Genomic DNA, 18,460 nt, shown 5'->3' with positions numbered 1-18,460 from the left:
CAGATAGTCAGATAGGATTCATACTAACCTGTGCTGGTCCCTTCCAGTCCAGGGGAAGACATGAGAGCTAGAGTTGGTGGTACAGTCCATAAGAGCATCTGTTGCTTTAAAAAACACAAACTAGCAAGGACAGCCCTACTGTTAGGTAGTGTGAGGCAGCTGTGTCTTCTGTGGCCTGCTCTATACCTCCAAAATGTACCTGTCACCTTCTGACATGCTGGAGGATGCTGTTCACGTCCTATTGGTGAAACTAAGGTTCATTTGCCAATCCAGAGACTATTGACTGGAAGAGCACATGTCGTCTTTTGCCTCAGGCAGTGAAATGTCTTGTGCTAGCCCTGCAAACTAGTTAGTATCTAAAGCATTAAACCACAAGGGCAAAGCTGTCAATCTGGACAAACGCTTTATGCTTTTTGCCATGTTCCTTTCTGATGAATGATTTGCCTTAGTGAGTAAGTGATGAAATGCAGCTCGTTTGATTGTTGAGGTCATGTGCCTTTTTTTCCCCATTGGCCCATTTTTAGCTCTCCTTCAACGAGTAGCAGAACTGGAAAAAGTCAATGCTGAATTTCTACGCACGAAGCAGCACCGTGAGCAGGAATTTAATCAAAAGAGGGCAAAATTTAAAGAGCTGTATCTGGCTAAAGAAGGTAATACTTAAATTTACTGAATGTAGAAATTGTAGACATTCATGTGGTCTTTAGAGTAACCGAACAAATAAGCTATTTTAATTTGGTGTCGTTTTATCACATTGTGAGTTTGAGGTTTCAGCTACATGCGTTGTTGTCTTGCAGAATGCCACAACTGTGCACTCCAAAATGAGTCACTACCAGAATATGGGACGACACAGAACATCACACCTTAAAATGGGGATATATAGTGCTTGCATTCATTGCTTCTATCTCTTGATGTGGGTAAAACCACCGGACACCTGTGGATTAGGTTGATGTATCTAGTTACATGTCTAGCTATATTTAGCTCAGCTTCTTTGTGCAAGTTTACAGAACACCTCAGGAAGCGTCAACTGATTGGAAATGTTGGTGTCATCCTGAAACCTCCATGGGGAGCTGATGATCCCATTTGTTTGGATAGAAGTGCCATGACTACTAAGGAAACATATTCATTGTTTTTGTGTTGACTGTTGTATCACAGACTTCAAGATTAGAGACAAAGAATGTCCTTGTTGGTAGTGAAAAGAGAGCTGGTAACTAAAAGATCTGAGACCAGACACAAACTTTGGTGGCTTTATGGGTAAAATACACCCTGGGCATATTGGTAGAAGTTTGGCAAGCTCCGGGTCACAGTACACAGACAGGTCTGACTCATGCCCTTCTCAAATTAGATAGACTACTACTCAAATTCCCATGACGCCTAAATATGTGCCCTTAGAAATTCCAAAGAAGTCTGAACCACTACATTAATGATAATCATTGATATGTCTGGAACTCTTTCCTTGTATATTACTTTGGACTTCACTTTCCTATACAGATGGAAAGTTTGGGAAAGCTTTTACACCAGGGATGGGAAACATCCCCCCCCCAACGTGTTGAAATCTCTCAGGGAAAGTGGGGAGCATGTTCCCAAAGTGGGCAGGACCAACCCTCGCAACCCATTCACACGCCCTTCCCTTCCCTTTCTTCCCTTTCTCACTTTGGCTTCCCTGCTGTGTGGTGAGAAATGGGAAGCCCTTTCTCAGTGCAGAGGTAAAATGCTGCAATGTGTTGATGTATGAGGAGAGAACTTGCTGCAAAATAGTACAAGTGAGGGGCATGGCCTAAGGGGAAGGTGTGTGACAGGGGTGGGCAGACTTCAGACCTGTTGTATTTACTTCATTTTGTAGTAGAACCCTAACCAAAGCCACCAAACAAAAATATTAGATTTAAAGAACAGGATATTATGAGCATATTCCGAGACTAGGCATTTATTTCTGTACAGGAATCAGTACCAATACCAGAGCTGAATGAGCTCATATTCCTTTCATACCAAAGTCTGTTCCTAGTTAGCTTGCTCCATTTCATCAATCTAATTTACATGGGAAAATATCAATTTCTTGCTATTGTTAAAACAATTGTGCTTCAGAATCTCCCCGCCTTGCCCGATCTATTGCAAATCACCCAATAATCTTACAGTAGGTTTGATCTACCTTCTGCCCAAGGGAGAGTGTTGCGGGACAGATTAAGAGGCCTGGTGAGTCAGATTAGGTCCATGAACTGGAGGCTTCCCATGCCAGCTTTATATCACCAATCCTAAAGGGAGATAGGGAACTTGTATGGCAGTAATGTAATGGAGAAGTTCTTGTACTGGGAAGTTCTCTTTCCTAGCCAAAGGAATAATTATTTATGTGAAATATAGCTGAGCATAAGGTAAATTTCCCCACTCCTAGCATGGTAGAGGCATAAGTGAGATGCCAGTGATCCTCTTGGTTAGATGAAGCAGTAAACTAAGTGCAGAGTTTACAGGCTCGTTTATGGCTAAAATGAGGAACAGCAGGAGTTCTGTCCCCTTGGCTTCACTTTGAACCTCTGCATTAATGTATTGTGCTTTTAAGTGGAACTACTTTTCATTTCAGAGGATCTGAAGAGGCAAAATGCAGTACTTCAGGCAGCCCAGGATGATCTGGAGCAACTGCGAGCGCAGCTTACGGAAGCCCAGGCTGAAATGGAGAATATTAAAGCCATTGCGACAGTATCTGAAAATACAAAGCAGGAAGCTATTGATGAAGTGAAGAGGCAATGGCAGGAAGAGGTTGCTTCTCTGCAGGCTATCATGAAAGGTGGGCCTGACAGAAATGGGTGAATTGCTATCAAAAAAGTTTCATATTCAATGATATCGCTGATCCCCAAACCACTGCTTTAGTAGCACTGAAACCACATGCTTGAGATACCTCTTGTAGAAACGAGAGTGTATTATTTGACGTTGGAAGGTTCACGTTGACATTTGAGGTCATTCTTCAGTATGTTTTCTGGCTTTCTATACTTTTTGCAGCCCCTAAACTCATTTTGCATTTAATTATACTGTACTTAGCAAATTATTATCCTGTTTTTCTTAAAGTTTACTTCAAATGCTAATGTAGGTAAATATATATATATATATATATATATATATATATATATATATATATATATATATATATATATATATATATAAAGACTGAATCACAAGCAAGTTAGAAATGGCAGAAAAGAGATAGTCTTGTGTATTTAACAAAACTATGAAACAATCGGCAGAAGGGAAAAAATACAGCAGAAGTTAAAAGAAATAAACATTTGCCTTCCAAATTCCTGAACTGTCACCTCCATCTTTGTAGACCAGCCCTGGATTTAAGATTGGCAGGGAAGGCCAGTTTTTAATTTGATTTCCACTGCCCTCAGAGGTTTCAAGAATGATGACACACATGAGAGGGTCTTCTCAGTGGGGGTCCCTATAGTTCTGGGACAGGTCAAGTCTGGAACATTTTTTAATAGCAAGTGAGAAATGTGCTAAATATATAACAATGTGACCTCTGAACCCTACTTGTTTGCTTGGGAAGTATGTTCCTCAGGTGGAGAGGATCCATAGCTCTGTGGTAGAGCATTGCTCTTCATGCAGAAGGCCCAGGTTTAGTTTCTGGCTTCTCTGGGACTGGGGTAGGCCATCCTCTTCTTGAGGCTTTGGAGGACTGCTACCACTCAGAGTAGATGAACTGGGCAACTTTTGACCCTCCAGATCCTGCTGGGTCCTGACTGTCATCCGCCTCAACCAGCATGGTTGGCAATCTGGCATGATGGAAGTTGTAGTCCAACAACATCTGGAAGGTACCAGGCTCTGAACCCTTGCAGTAGGCAATCCTGAGGTTAATGGACCAGCATTCTATCTCTGTATGAGGCAGCTGCATATGTTGTTGATTTCAGCAGGACATCAAATAACTTGCTTAAGGATCTCACTCTGAGACATATGCCAGCCTTTTAATGAGCTTGTCACCTAAAGAAGATGTGGGGGATTAAAGAAGTGATGAGCAACTTGTTATTGTTGTTGTTATTAAACAGAAACTGTCAGTGACTATGAACTCCAGTTTCATCACAGGCTGGAGCAAGAGCGAGCTCAGTGGAACCAATACCGAGAGAACGTGGAAAGGGAAATAATGGATCTGAGAAGACGTCTTTCTGAAGGCCAAGAAGAGGAAAACCTGGAAAATGATATGAAGAAGGTAAATCAAAGCATACTTCAACATGTAGTACTATCAGATTTGTTTGGAAGCTGTCTGTCCATTGTCTTTCTTCTTGAGAACTGGGAAATAAATAACATAACTAGGAGTGTATCCTCTTTTCATCATGACTAGTCACCTTAGAAAATAAAAGTAGGAAACAGAAGCTGGTATGAACTAGAAATGTTCTCTTTCTGCTTTGAAACTTGAAGCTGTGTGCCCGAGTTGAATTATTCCCACAATATTTAGGTTTGTAGCACAAACATCTCTTTAAATTATTCCCCTTCCTCCCCTCTGTTCTTCTCCAACATAAACTCCATTCCTGCTATTCCACTTTCCCCTTAGTATTCCTTGCTCAGGCACCCTGAGACAAGTAACCAGGCGGATGTGATAGCGATGTGGAGAAAATGGATAGAGATATTATTTCACCCTCTCGTAATATTAAAACCTAGGATCATCCTGTGAAACTGAAGATTCAAGACAAATAAAATGTAATACTTCACACAGGTCATAGTTAAGCTACCACAAGATGTGGTGGTGGCTGCTATCTTAGTCGATAAGTAAGATGGCTGTTTACAGGGGGATTAAACAAATTCATTGAGGATGCAACTCAGTGGCTACTAATCATGGTGAGACTATACCACCTGTAGAATTAGAGACAGCATTCTCCGGTATACTTGTTATACTGGAACAGCAGCAGGAAAGGGCTATTGCCCTCAGGTCCTGTTTTGTGTAGTTTCCATAGGGATCTGGTTTGCTGCTGTGGGAACCAGGAATGTTGAACTAGACAGACCAGTGAAGGTGAACCTCCAGTCATTCCCATTTGGCCCCTGGTATGGTTTGGCACAAACTACAGTCACCTGGTATCATGGGACTATAGACATGGGACAGGTAAAGCTGCCCCCCCCACCTGCCAAAGTGGAATGTAGGAGGTTGGGGAGGGAAAGGGTTCTGGATCTGGCCCACTAAACCTTTGATCCGAGGGCTCTTCTTATATTGACTTTTTCTTAAGCACAGGGCCATAGACAGGATAGTTATGATAAAAGGAGTGGGAGAGAAGCATCCATATACTGTCCTGATTTCATTGGAGGAAGAGTGGGTAATTAAACCTCTCTAGCATACTCAGTCGAAGTATGGCCACAACATTGAGAGTCCATGGCTGAGCAGCAGATCGTCACAGAAACCTGTGTATAAGCAGTACTTGTGATCTGAAGAAGCATATATGAAAGATAGACCTAGCAGCCATAACTCAGTCTGGTGACCAGTCATAAAACCCATGTGTTCAGAGGCTGTGAATATTTGACAACAGGTCAATAGGGGGGGGGGCAGGTATTGCTGCTCTTGTGAACCTCTGTTAGCCCATGCCAAAATGTGCCTCTTGGTTGCCTGACTTGATCGGAAGCAGTGCTGCTGTGGGATAGTGTGGGAAATGGGCAAATCTTAATGAGGTGTAGCCCACCAGGAAATTCTCTTGTGCAGGTCCTGTTTGTTTCAGTGGGACTTGTATAGGGGAATTCCTGGTGAATTCTTCCTTCTACAAACATCTTTTTTTGGTCCCCTTGTATGCATATCCCTGTTGATATAATTTGAAAATGCGTGCTTTTGTGTGTGTTTTTAAAAATAGAGCTGTTATAATGAGATGCATGTGAAATTTTACGTAAAGTACTGATTCACATGTAGTTGTTTTTAAATAAATATCACAATATTTTGTCGCTGAGAATTGGTGTTTTGTGAAATGCAGGAATCTGCTTCCCTTAAGTCATATTTCTAATTTTACACACAAAGTGTGGTTATAGTAAAACATACTTAGTTTTTTGGACAGAATGGGAGCCTTAATGCTTAGGCTCCTCTGTGGACTAAAAATGATGGCATTGATTGAGGTATTTAAGGAGTTAGAAGCTATTTCCTGGAACGCATCATCTGCTTAAAAGGCAGTAACATCTTGACTTTGTGTGTGTGTGTGAGAGAGAGAGAGAATGAGAGAAATTTGCAATTGTGGCTACTATGTGTAGTTACGTTCCTGACATGACATAAATACTGATAGATATTGGCTGACCTAACTGGCTGCTTTTTGGCTGATACGTTCCTGTGTGTTGATGTTACAGGTTTAAGGGCATGTTTGCATGAGAATGTCTCTGCATTATCAGCTGAGTGTGGAGGCAGAGGCAACCTGTGTCCCTCCAGATGTTGTTGGGTTACAGCTCCCATCATCTCTAACCATTGGTTGAAGCTGATGACAGCTGGAGTCCAACGGCATCTGTAGGGCCATTCAAGCATGAAAGCAATAGAAAGACAGTATCTCTGTCCCAACCTGAAACAACTGCAGCAGGGTGCAGGTACCCCCTGTCCTGATGTGAAATGTTGGGCTGTGTGGAAAGCACGACATATTCATAACTATTTTGAAATTTTAATTCTGTTGATGCCTCCCTTAGCCTTCAGTAAGTTAGGCTTAAATATATATATATTAAAATGATTTGGGTAATGTTGTCAGAGGACACATTAACGCAGAAGCCTTGTTGGAAGTTAAACAGGCCTGTGTTTTTTCATAGTATCATTTTAATGTTCTAAGTGAATTGTTGAACTTAGAAAACTTTGGCTACTTTATTCAGCAAGAGCTGCTAATTTGAGGTCCACGGTTCTGTACTCGAGAGTAAGTCCCACTGTGAGACGTGCTTCCCAGAAGCCTCTGCAACATATAGCCATCCTACACAAACATGTTTGCTACTGAAAAGCTACAAAGTCTGAAACCTCTGGGCTCTGCGGCCCATCTCTGTCAGATTCAACATTTGAGGCATGTGGGTTGCATAGGAGGACAGTGGTGCCTCGCAAGACGAAAATAATTCGTTCCGCGAGTCTTTTCGTCTTGCGATGTTTTTCTTTTTCTTTTTAAAAGATTTTTATTAAGTTTTTCAAAAATTATATAAAGACAAAACAAAACAATAATAAAAAACAGACAAAAATAAAAACAAGTATAGTTTCAATCCCTTTTTTTCTTATAACTTACTTTCCCGACTTCCTCATACCTCCCCTCTCTGTATTCCAATTTCTATTTTATTAGTTCAGCAAATCCTTTCCCTTAATTTTCATTTAATTTTTTGTCTTGCGATGTTTTTCGTCTTGCACGGTCCGTCTTTTCGTCTTGCGATGTTTTTCGTCTTGCACGGTCGTCTTGCGAAGCACGGTCCGTTGCAACTGCGCCTCTTAAAGCGGCTTTAGGAAAAAAGCGAACAAACTCACAAGACGTTTTCGTCTTGCGAAGCAAGCCCATAGGGAAATTCGTCTTGCGAAGCGACGCAAAAACCGAAAAACCCTTTCATCTTGCGGGTTTTTCGTTTTGCAAGGCATTCGTCTTGCGGGGCACCACTGTATTGCAATTTGAGGCTGCATTTCTGTTACATTTCAAGCAATAGAACAATTGTTGGTTTGTTACATCATTTAATGTTGACTTCAGGCCCAAGAAGATGCAGAAAAGCTTCGTTCAGTTGTGATGCCCATGGAAAAGGAGATTGCAACTTTGAAAGACAAATTGACAGAGGCTGAAGAAAGGATAAAGGAGCTGGAGGCTTCAAAGGTGGGTGAGGAAAATGTCCAAAGATCCTGTGTTTGTAAGATTGCAATGGGGTCATCTGCCTTGATACAGGAAACTAATATTTTTCATAGATCGTGCTTCTCAAACATCTTGAAGCGGGACCTGCCTGTAAACTTAATATTTCAAGCCCTGTTTTCCCCACTTGTCTTCAGCAGAGGATTGTAGAAAATCTTGTATAGCAGGCAGATCTTGAAAGATAAGCAAGCAACATGTATTATCTAAGTCTAAAGCTCCAGGCTCTATCTTTCCACAGATAGTGGTGGGAAAGGTATTGTAGAGATGTCAAATTGAACAGGGCAGAGATGGTTGTGTGGACTAGAGGACTACCAGTATGTTCATTTTGGGATACAGAAATCTTGTATGTATGTGGCCTTTGAGTTGGTGTCCTCTGTGTTCTGAACAGCAAAGAAAACTTTCCTAGATCTATTTACTGTTCTTTGAATCTAGTTTTTCATCTTGGCAAGTATATACACTCCTTGCAGATTTGTTAGTTTCTAGCATTTTCAGATAGATTTGATTGACTTTGATGCTAGTAAGTTCTAGTGACTTACTAGCTTTCTATTCAAAATGACTAATGATAGTATCTTTAAATGCCGTTGAGCGTTTAATGGCAAATAATAGGAGCTTTGAATTTACAATGGTTGTGTGTGCCACCACAAAAACTTGATGGCAACTATAGAACTGGAGTAAAGGACTCTCAGTGGAGTTTGTTATTCCTAGAAATGTGCTTGAATTCACTAAGTGGCTATAAACTTCAGTCTTTTTAGTACAGCAACTGAAGCCAGCTGCATGCATTTCACCATAATCTTCCTCTGATTGATTATATACCTTTTTCAGGTTAAGGAACTGAATCATTATTTGGAAGCTGAGAAATCCTGCAGGACCGATCTAGAAATGTATGTGGCTGTTCTGAACACTCAGAAATCAGTTCTGCAGGAAGATGCAGAGAAGCTGCGGAAAGAACTTCACGAAGGTGTGAACTCTCCCCTTTGCTAAAACATAGGAGGTGGCAACAGTAGACCCGTGCTTTAGATGAGGAGCGGGCAGCCAAGTGCTTGGGCTGAACTGCATGCCCACATTGGCTTCCAGAATGTTCCACTTACTTTCCGCACAGTGGTATCATACAGAGCGTGGTGCTGGGGATCATTAGAGTTTTAATCACAGGACAGTAAAAAAGTTGGGGATTTGCAGGCAGAGCTTGTCCCAGACTTCAATTCTGCAGTTATTTTGCACATAGTTAAACTATGGAACTGTCTACAATGGGAGGCAGTGATGGGTACCCACTTGGACTGCTTTAAAACAAATTCATGGCGGATACAGCTATTAGTGACTACTAGCCATGATGCCTGGGCTCTGGCTCCACAGTTGGAGGCAGCAGTGCTTCCGAGTACCAGTTGCTGGAAACCACAGGAAGAGGAGTGTGCTCTTGTGTTTGGGTTTCACTTGTGGATTTTCCACAGGCATCTGGTTGGCCACTGTGAAAACAGGATGCTGGACTGGATGGACCATTGATGCCAAGAGGCAAAGGGGAGGCAGGAGGTGGGCCCCTCCAAGCATGTTAATTGCTTATTTACAGTCAACCAGGGTAGAGCCTAGCCTAGATCATATAAATGGTGACTCTTGCGAGAGTAAGTGCCTACTTTGTTTCTGTGCAAGAAAATGTGAGCATTTTCTTAGATTTAAGTAAAAAGTTCTAATGTGCGGAATAGCAAACAAATGTAACCAGAGTTACTTGGGTGAGAGAAGTGAATGGTGACCATTAAAACCCCAGTTCATTATCCTTGTCTGTTTCTGCATAGTCTGCCATCTACTAGAGCAGGAACGGCAGCAGCACAACCAGCTGAAGCACACCTGGCAAAAGGCCAACGACCAGTTCTTAGAGTCGCAGCGTTTGCTGATGAGGGACATGCAGTGGATGGAAATGGTGCTGACCTCTGAGCAGCTTCGGCAAGTGGAAGAACTGAAGAAGAAAGATCAGGTTGGTGTGTGTGTGTGTGTGTTGCAATCAAATATTGTTGCCTTTCTCAGAGTATAATAATTGTGGGCGTTTGGTGACAAGGAGGCTGAAGTGCAAGGATCCGGGGAGCAGTTGTTTCTGGATTTTGAATATTTTTTGACATACGTTATTAAGGCAGAAATTGTTTTAAGGAGGTTAGTGTGCATTGTCATGTGTGTACACATTTACAATTGTTTAATGTGTTGTGTGTATGTATGTGCACCCAAGATAGGTGGGCTTCTTCGTTTTTCTTGTATCTGCTGAGTTTGAGACAGCTTATGTTTGTTTGTTTGTTTCATAAAATTTATACACTGCTTGATTGTCAAAAAACAGAACAACCTCAATGTGTTTTATACCTGCTCTGCGTGTATTTGATTTCTCTGTGAAGGAGATCGCTTATTATTCTTAGGTAACACTGAAGCCGAGTACAGTCCCATCCATAAAAAGGGTAAACATTTTTACATGTTCAATTTCTAAATGACATGTGACGTATATTTGTGAGATGCATGCGACTTGATGCAAATGGCTCTGCAGCTGGGTTCACTTGCTTGAGTTTTGTGCTTGGCGTGCACTTTCAGTTCTTGCCATGTGCGTGTGACGAGGGATCTATGGAGATCCTCATGCTCGGCTCATAAATGACCTAAGATTTGCAAATACCGGAGGACTATTATGAATACTCAAAATGAATGTGAGCAGAAAGCAAACCTGTTCTTCCCTGCTGCATTAAACCCACATGTCCCAAAGCTTCCCTATGGTAGAGACCTTTTGCTTCCAGCAGCAGTCTCCCCTCCAGGCAGCCCTTCAGATCATCTGTCTTGCAAACCAGCTGCTCCATTTGTTTATGCTTGGTGACTTGAAAGGCTGCACTTGGGCTGTGGAATGTGAGCAGAATCAAAGGGGGCGGGTGCTGCTTGCAGTTGGCCATGCCTGCGTTGAATTTAACTTGCAACAATTCCAGTAGATGCACTTGCATAGTTGAGCACCCCTGCTTCAAGTTCTTGCCCCATCCCTGTTTGTTAACACACTTGTGGTCTGGACTGAGATCTATGGAGGCCTGCTAACGTGTGTGACTGATACTAATTGACGGCAGCTGACTTCTAAGCTGATGCAATAGCTGTACGTCTGGATCAGGGATGAGGAACCTGTGGCCCTCCAGATGTTACTAAACTCTGACTCCCATCAGCCCTGGCCTGCATTGCTAGTGGTCAGGGATGATGTAGTGCAGCAACATCTCGAGAGCCAAAGGTTCCCCTTCCCTGATCTAGATGACTAGAGGGTTGTTGTTGTTGTTACAAGCTCCCCTGCCCCCAACCTTGCAGGGAGAGTAGACTAGATGACCCTTTGGGTACCTTCCAACTCTGTGATTCTATTATTCGTCCACCATTTTGTGATTGTGTTCAGTTGGACCTTAGAGCTCGCAATCATTCAGTCAATCCAGAACTTGAGTCATTCTGACACCTAACGCTCCATTTCTCTTTCATTTGCAATATTTTCCTTTGGGACATCCCATCTCTCTCATTCCTTCCCTGCTTTGCAAGGTGCTCAGGCGTCATCTGCCACGTTGAAATTCATAATGGTATAGGTGACGCTGAAAGCACATCAAAACACTTCATTGTTTTTAGGAAGATGAAGAGCAGCGGAAACTTCATAAAAGGAAGGAAGACAAGCAGAAAGGCCCCTATGATGAATCGAAAGTAAGCTCCATCACTCATGATGAATCCCTTCCGCAGTTCCTTGGTGAAGAGGTAAAGCTGATTTGTTTGGCATGTGTTTCCCAAAACGTTATTGATTGTATTTGATTTTAGCAAACGCTACTATTGGCAAAAATCAATGGAGACTCCTTGGTAGCCATCTTGGCTTATTCAGACCAATACTACAATGTGTTGAGAGCAAACTGCAACCCCTATTATGGATTCCAGGTTTCAAACCCCCCTTTGGCCATGAAGCTCACTGGGCCAGACACTTACTCTCAGCCTAACCTACCTCACAGGGTTATTGTGAGAATAAAATGTGGAGGAGGAGAACTATATACACCACCTTGAGCTCCTTGGTGGAAAGGTGGGGTATAAATGACAACATAAAATAAATAAAATAACCTGTAAGGAGTGTGACATGGCTTGGAGGACAGGATGCACTTCACTCTTCAAAGGAACAAAGAACCAAGTCGCATGAGGGTAACCCTAAACCCAATACCCCCTGTGGCAGGCAAGTCTTTCACCTTGTTGCAGTAACATCTAGGGATATTTTCCATGTGATCCTGTCTTGTCACATGAGTTTTCTCATTCACTGCTACTTGAATACACACATAATTTTATTTGTATGCTGCGTTTCACACCATGCTCAAGCTGGCTTGAAGCATGAAAAAAAACCACATAACCACAACATAACAAAAAGTAGTCATAAGCAATAAATAAAACATTAAAGAATACACAACCAAACTGAACAATTTTCACATAAATCACAATAAGTACTAAAACAAAGTTACAAAAAACCAATAGCAACAACTCCTCCCAACAACCCCCCAAACCCGACATCACCCTAGTCCAAGAGTCTGCTCAGCAGCCTCAGCTTTTGTAGCTGGAGTCAGTCAGGGACTGCCCTCCCAGGCCAGGTGAGGAAGGCCTGCAAGGCAGGGAGCAGGTCTTCCAGGACTCAGCCAAAATGGTCTCCTGCCTCCTCAGCAGCCCCAGCCTTTGTGGCTGGAGTCTTGCTTACCATGTGTTGCCAAACTTGAAGTTTTAGCATGATGAGTGGTATTCTTGGTGTATCATCTGCCTTTTAAATGTATGGCTATAGTCTAGTAAATGTGACACAAATGGTGCTGGAGTAAGACAAGACCTAAATGAGCAGAATGCAATTTTCCTTGGCTTTGCATAAGATTTTGGCAAGAGATACCGCTTGTTGGAAACCACAGGAGGGGAGAGGGCTCTTGTGCATGGGTGTTGCTTGCTGGTTTCCCTTTGAGGCATCTGGTTGGCCACTGTGACAACAGGATACTGGCCTAGAAGGCTTCCATTGGCCTGATGTGGCAGGGCTTATCTTGTATTCTTGGGCCTGTCCTTTTAAAAATAGTTTAACAATTGACAGTTGATAACTATATACTCAACATACTACTCAGCCTACAATGGAATGCAGATGTTTCAGCTCTTTCCCAGTGAATTCCTACACTGTTTTGTTTTTGTTTTTCCTTTTGAAATATTTCTCTCAACCTTTGGGACCTTCCCCCTCTTTTTCGGAATGAAGCATGAGGCATCAGTTATCCAGCAATTTTCTAAAGCCTTAATGTCACAAAAATTAAATCTTCATCTTAAAACTCTGGTAATATGCACATTAGTAGGGACGCGGGTGGCCTAGGGCTTGCCGATCAGAAGGTCTGTGGTTCGAATCCGCATGACGGGGTGAGCTCCCATTGCTCAGTCCCTGCTCCTGCCAACCTAGCAGTTCGAAAGCACCTCAAAGTGCAAGTAGATAAATAGGTACCGCTCTGACGGGAAGGTAAACGGCGTTTCCGTGCGCTGCTCTGGTTCACCAGAAGCGGCTTAGTCATGCTGGCCACATGACCCGGAAGCTGTACACCAGCTCCCTCGGCCAATAAAGCGAGATGAGCGCTGCAACCCCAGAGTCGTCCATGACTGGACTTAACTGTCAGGGGTCCAGTCTAACCTTTTAATATGCACATTAAAGATTTGGATTGCACACAAAACCTCAATTGTAAAGATAGTTAAATATGGTGTGAAGCCTCAAGTTACTACATGTGAAGGCAGAGGAGCTGATTCCCTAAACCAGCCTTTGCCAAACTGGTGCCCTTTAGATGTTTTGGCTGTTCCAGCTTGGGCTGATGGAAATTGTAGTCTAATACACCTGCTAGGCACTGGGGTGGCGAAAGCTGCCCTTGTCCTAAATTGGGAAGTTTAAGGTATGTCCATGCAGGGTCGCATATGTGGTTCTCACCCGCTGTGCTTTGTGGCTGAGTGGGGATTTGAACCCTGGTCTCTGCCAGGTCACTCAGCATAATTCTTGTGGTGGTGAATCTGAAATCCATTCTAGTGATAGGAATTGGCTTTGAATTTGCAAGTAGCACAGTTAGACCCCATTATTTATGTGTTTTAATAAGCAATCTGGTAAACAACTGGCTTTGGCTTGAATGTAACCATTGTTCTAAGTTGATCGCCTGGGCGTACTTGCTGTGCTAGTTTTTGTCTTCCTTATCCCTTTTAAAACTGAGTTGGTTTTAAGTTCAGCCACCCTCAGTAGAGCAAAGTCAGTATTTCTCCATATTAAAATGGAAAGTTTTACTGGGGTATATTCAGGACTGACAGTCTTTCCCTTGCTATCTTGCCTATTCTTCTTTCAGTTGTGTTGTGAAGCAGCAGAACATAATTCTTGTGTCTACGGGAAAAATTCTTTGTTTTAATCCCTTAACTTAAGGTGGCTGTAAGCCAGTTTTTCATAGGGCATGTTAATAGGATTTACACGGGTTCTTTAAATGAGGTTCCATAATAATTGGCTCCCACCAGCACTAATTGCCTTCTCTGTGTCTTAGTGAAGTCCTGGTAAGCCACACAAGAGAATTGTGTACTTGAGGTTTGACGCCTAAGCCCTTAAGACATTTTTATGTTGCTTTGGCCAGCACATCGTGCCATATTGCTTCCTGCAAAGGCTATACTGTAGTAAAATAGGAAGCTGAAGTTGTGCAGATGGTTTTAAGCAACACACACGCACACACACACCTGCATTCATTACAAAAAGGAGACGTACTGCTACAGGCATGCTTAAAAAGGATGTTCCTTTCAGATTAAGTCGTGTGAGCTTGTTTACATGAGAGGGGCTTTGGGCTCAGTGGTAGAGGGCATGCATTGCATGCAGGAGAAAGTCACATATTCTTTTATATATAAATTTTTATTAAGTTTTTCTTTAACAAATAATTTTGACAACCATGTTTACCAATTTACAGTTTTTGAACTTCCACCAGTACCTCCTTCAATCATCAATTTTTCATATCTTTACATATTTTCTATGTAGTATTGCCGATTTGATAATAACCTTCCATCTCAGTTTCTTTCTTACAATATACCTTGGTTTATCACAAAGCCTCTTTAAAACCCACTAGCGTTGTCTGTTCATCACATACAGTTTTCAGATATTCTGTAAACTTTCCCCAGTCCTCAATGAATTTGTGATCTGAGAAAGTCACATATTCATTCCCCAATGGCATCTCCAGGTGGTCCTGGGAAAGATCCCTTCCCGAAACCCTGGAAAACCACTGCCAGCCATGTTGACAACCCTGATTGTACATAGACCAAAAGTCTGACTTTGTACAACGCTGCTTCCTGTTTGGTTAAAAAAAAATGCTTGAATTCTACTTTAATTCCCAGGCAACAGTCCTGAATTAGCAACCTTCTTAATGCTGTGAAGGAAATATTAGTCACATGGAATAACAAAATCATTAAAAGATAGAATTGGAAGGGACCCCGAGGGACATCTAGTCCAACCCCCTGCAATGCAGGAATCTTTTTTGCCCAACCTGGGGCTCAAACCCACGGCCCTGAGATTAAGAGTCTCATGTTCTACTAACTAGTTCTTTCAGGTTTCTGTTGCTATGTGCTTCAGGGAATTTGGGACTCTACCCACTTCTGCTGGAGTCATGAGTCTAGTTGGGGACGAGAGTGTGGGGTGCGGAAGTCATTTATCAAAGAGATTTATTTTTCCTCTCCCATATATAATACTGGGATGTTATAGGGTTGCCTGATTCACTATAGATGTAGGTCAAACAACAGAAATGCATACGTGAAGTTTTCTAAGGCAAAGTGTGATAGTGGACACTAACTTGTCAACCTTTAGAAAGTATTAGACAGACCTGTTCTTCTTCATCTGTTTATTTGTGGCAACTGGCCATAACATTTAAACAGAAGGTTAGCATTTGTAAATGTAAAGTACTGCATGAAACCAACAGGAGTTGGCGATTGCTTTTGTGCTCTGCTTGTAGCTTTCCTAGAAGAATCTGGCTAGCAGCTCTCCCAAGTCAAACGCTAAACTTGGTGAAATTTACAAGGAAAGATCTCTGGCTGAAACTTTTCAGAGCTGCTAAAAAATATAAGGAAAGCCTTCTGGATCAGGCCAGTGAACTGGTATTCAAAAGCATTACTGCCTCCAGCTGTGGAGAGCAGAGCCACCATGATTAGTAGACATTAATATCCTCCATGAGTTCGTCCAGTCATTTTTTAAAACCATCCAGGTTGATGGCCATCCCTGCCTCTCATGGGAGCAGATTCCATAGTTTCACTGTGTGCTGCATGAAGTTGGGCTTCCTTTTGTCTGTCCTGAGTCTTCCAAGATTCAGCTTTATTGAATGCCCTTGATTTCCAGTGTTATGAGAGAGGGAAGAAAGCTTTTCTCTATCTGCTCTCTCCATGCTCTGCAAAACTTTATAAACTTCTATCTTCCTTGCCTTTCCTCTGAATGAAAAAGTCCCAAACATTGCAAAGAAATTTGAGGAAAGGTGCCAGTCAGAGTAGACAGGATTGGGTCTTGGTATAAGGCAGCTTCTTCTCTTCTCAGCTGTAAGCATTGCCTAAGTGTTTTTTATCTCTCTTTAAATTATAGGTGCACATAAACAGTACTCACGGTTCAGTCCACTCACTCGACACAGATGCCCTGCTGTCTTCGGGAGAATCTCTCAAGTCAGACAACGACATGTTCAAAGAGGGGCTGCGGAGGGCACAGTCAACGGACAGCTTGGGAACATCAGGATCCTTGCAGGCCAAAACTCTGGGCTACAACAACAAAGCCAAATCGGCTGGGAATCTTGATGAATCTGACTTTGGACCCTTAGTTGGGGCGGACTCTATGTCAGAGAACTTTGACACGGCCTCCCTTGGCTCTCTGCAAATGCCCAGTGGGTTTATGTTAACCAAAGACCAAGAGAAAGCAATCACAGCGATGACACCGGAGCAGGAGGAGACAGCATCCCTGCTCTCCAGCATCACACAGAGTGTTGAGAACGCTTACGTATCTCCTAGCGGTTACAGATTAGTTAGTGAAACCGAGTGGAATCTCCTTCAGAAAGAGGTAAGTTTTGTATCCACCATCTTCCTCCCTCCTGAAGATTGCTGCTCCGGAGGATGGTGCATCCACCAAACACAAAAAACTGCTCTGCCCTGCCCAGAATCCTTAAACCTCCACCAGCAGTTGCTGCAGCCGCCATCACAGTGCAGTCTTCTGTGATACTTTGGCATTGTTTTTGCAGAGTTTCTGCAGCTTCCATGGCAAATGATGACTTTTATGTTCTCCAGGTGCAAAACGCTGGGAACAAGCTGGGCCGGCGTTGCGATATGTGTTCCAATTATGAGAAACAGTTGCAAGGAATCCAGATCCAGGAGGCAGAAACCAGGGATCAGGTGGGTCCAAGGTTGCTCTCTTCCATGCAAAAGGGTCTTGGTGCTTAGAAGTTGCTACCAGTTCACTGAGTACTTACAGGGCAGCATAGCTCTCGGCTGCATGGACGTTGGCAGAAGTGAAGCTGGCCAGCCTTCAACCTTTGAAATGAGAAAATAAAATGATTCCTGGAGCATCAGACAGAAGTAAAATTTTCACATAGAACTATTACTATAGTTCAGTATAAAGGGGCAGAAATGTTGACACTTGCGGGGGGGGGGGTGTTTCTGTGGTTCCCAGAATTGCTTCTTTTCTTGTAAAGTATAATTTGCTTTCAGGGTAGGAAACCACTTTTTTTTTAGGGCCACATCCACATCCCTTTGCAGTAGTAATGTGTTAGGGGCTGCACCCTGGGGTGGTGTTGGGCAGAAGCAAAAGTGGAAGGGGGTCAGACTCTTATTCTCTTTCTGCCATCGTCCTTCCCCCCCCCCTTCCCCTCCAGTGGGCTCCTCAGGGAAGGACAGATCACTTTTGCCAGCGATCTGAACTGATTGCTTGCCAAGTGATCTTCTCTCCTTCCACATGGCTCCATCTGTCCGGCTTTTCTTCCTCTCCTGTCGTCATCTTCCTCCTCCTGGCTCCCCACCTCTGTAAAATTAGGCCATGGGCTGTATGAAATTAGGAAGCCATCCTTTCTCACTCTTTATCTTCTACATCGTCTTCTGCATCTGCTTCAACTTTGTTAAATCTGACGTATCTAACATCTCCCTAGCAGTATTCCTTTGTCGGCTGTGTTAATAGTGAAATCAATAATCCACTTCCTCAGTTACATTATACAAAGATCTGAAATGCTTAACTTCATTGCTTTGTGGCTGAATGTTTCACTCTTGCTCAAGTTCTTGTTAGGCTCTTTCTACTTACCTGTTGTTCATAGTTTTTTTTCCTTTTATTTTGTCTCTTACACACAGCATTTTCTTAGTTTACCCTGGTGTTATATGCGTACTTTCTTATGTGCCTTCACTCTGACATTTTAGTGTACATGCATTGCTTGGGAAAGGACAGGAAACTCAATGGGTTATGTGGTGTGTTTTTTTACTTGTGAGCTTACTTGCACGCTTGGTATTCTTTTTGTAAGAATTTTCTTCCTTTGTTGTATCTGGTTCCCACCCCCCTCAAAACAGTAAAAATATATACATTAACAACTCCCTAGCCAAGTCAGCAGAGCACATGGTCAGCATTTCTCTTCTATAATCAATTGGCATTTTAAGGGAGAAACCCCACCTGTGTTGATCTATTTCCTTATTCAACCTTCAGGTTA

The 18,460-nt window shown here is 42.7% G+C and overlaps 1 protein-coding gene across 3 annotated transcripts in view; it reads left to right on the top strand.

Moving 5' to 3' along the window:
* Positions 1-18,460, top strand: part of RABEP1 (rabaptin, RAB GTPase binding effector protein 1) — a 51,592-nt gene that overhangs the window by 19,079 nt on the left and 14,053 nt on the right. The window contains exons 2-11 of one of the 3 annotated variants that reach the window (XM_081890303.1): positions 525-650; positions 2,570-2,773; positions 4,026-4,186; positions 7,635-7,754; positions 8,610-8,745; positions 9,572-9,750; positions 10,178-10,216; positions 11,391-11,513; positions 16,372-16,836; positions 17,061-17,165. In XM_081890303.1, coding sequence (XP_081746429.1) covers positions 525-650; positions 2,570-2,773; positions 4,026-4,186; positions 7,635-7,754; positions 8,610-8,745; positions 9,572-9,750; positions 10,178-10,216; positions 11,391-11,513; positions 16,372-16,836; positions 17,061-17,165 — 1,658 coding nt within the window. The remainder of the gene's footprint in view (positions 1-524; positions 651-2,569; positions 2,774-4,025; positions 4,187-7,634; positions 7,755-8,609; positions 8,746-9,571; positions 9,751-10,177; positions 10,217-11,390; positions 11,514-16,371; positions 16,837-17,060; positions 17,166-18,460) is intronic. The other 2 variants (XM_081890305.1, XM_081890304.1) reach the window with 2 other exon arrangements.

The sequence above is a fragment of the Podarcis melisellensis genome (genome assembly GCF_964234715.1).
Source record: "Podarcis melisellensis genome assembly, chromosome: 15".
NCBI classification, from domain to species: Eukaryota; Metazoa; Chordata; class Lepidosauria; order Squamata; family Lacertidae; genus Podarcis; species Podarcis melisellensis.
Note: the sequence above shows the minus strand (reverse complement) of the source record. Positions and strands in the feature narration are given on the sequence as shown.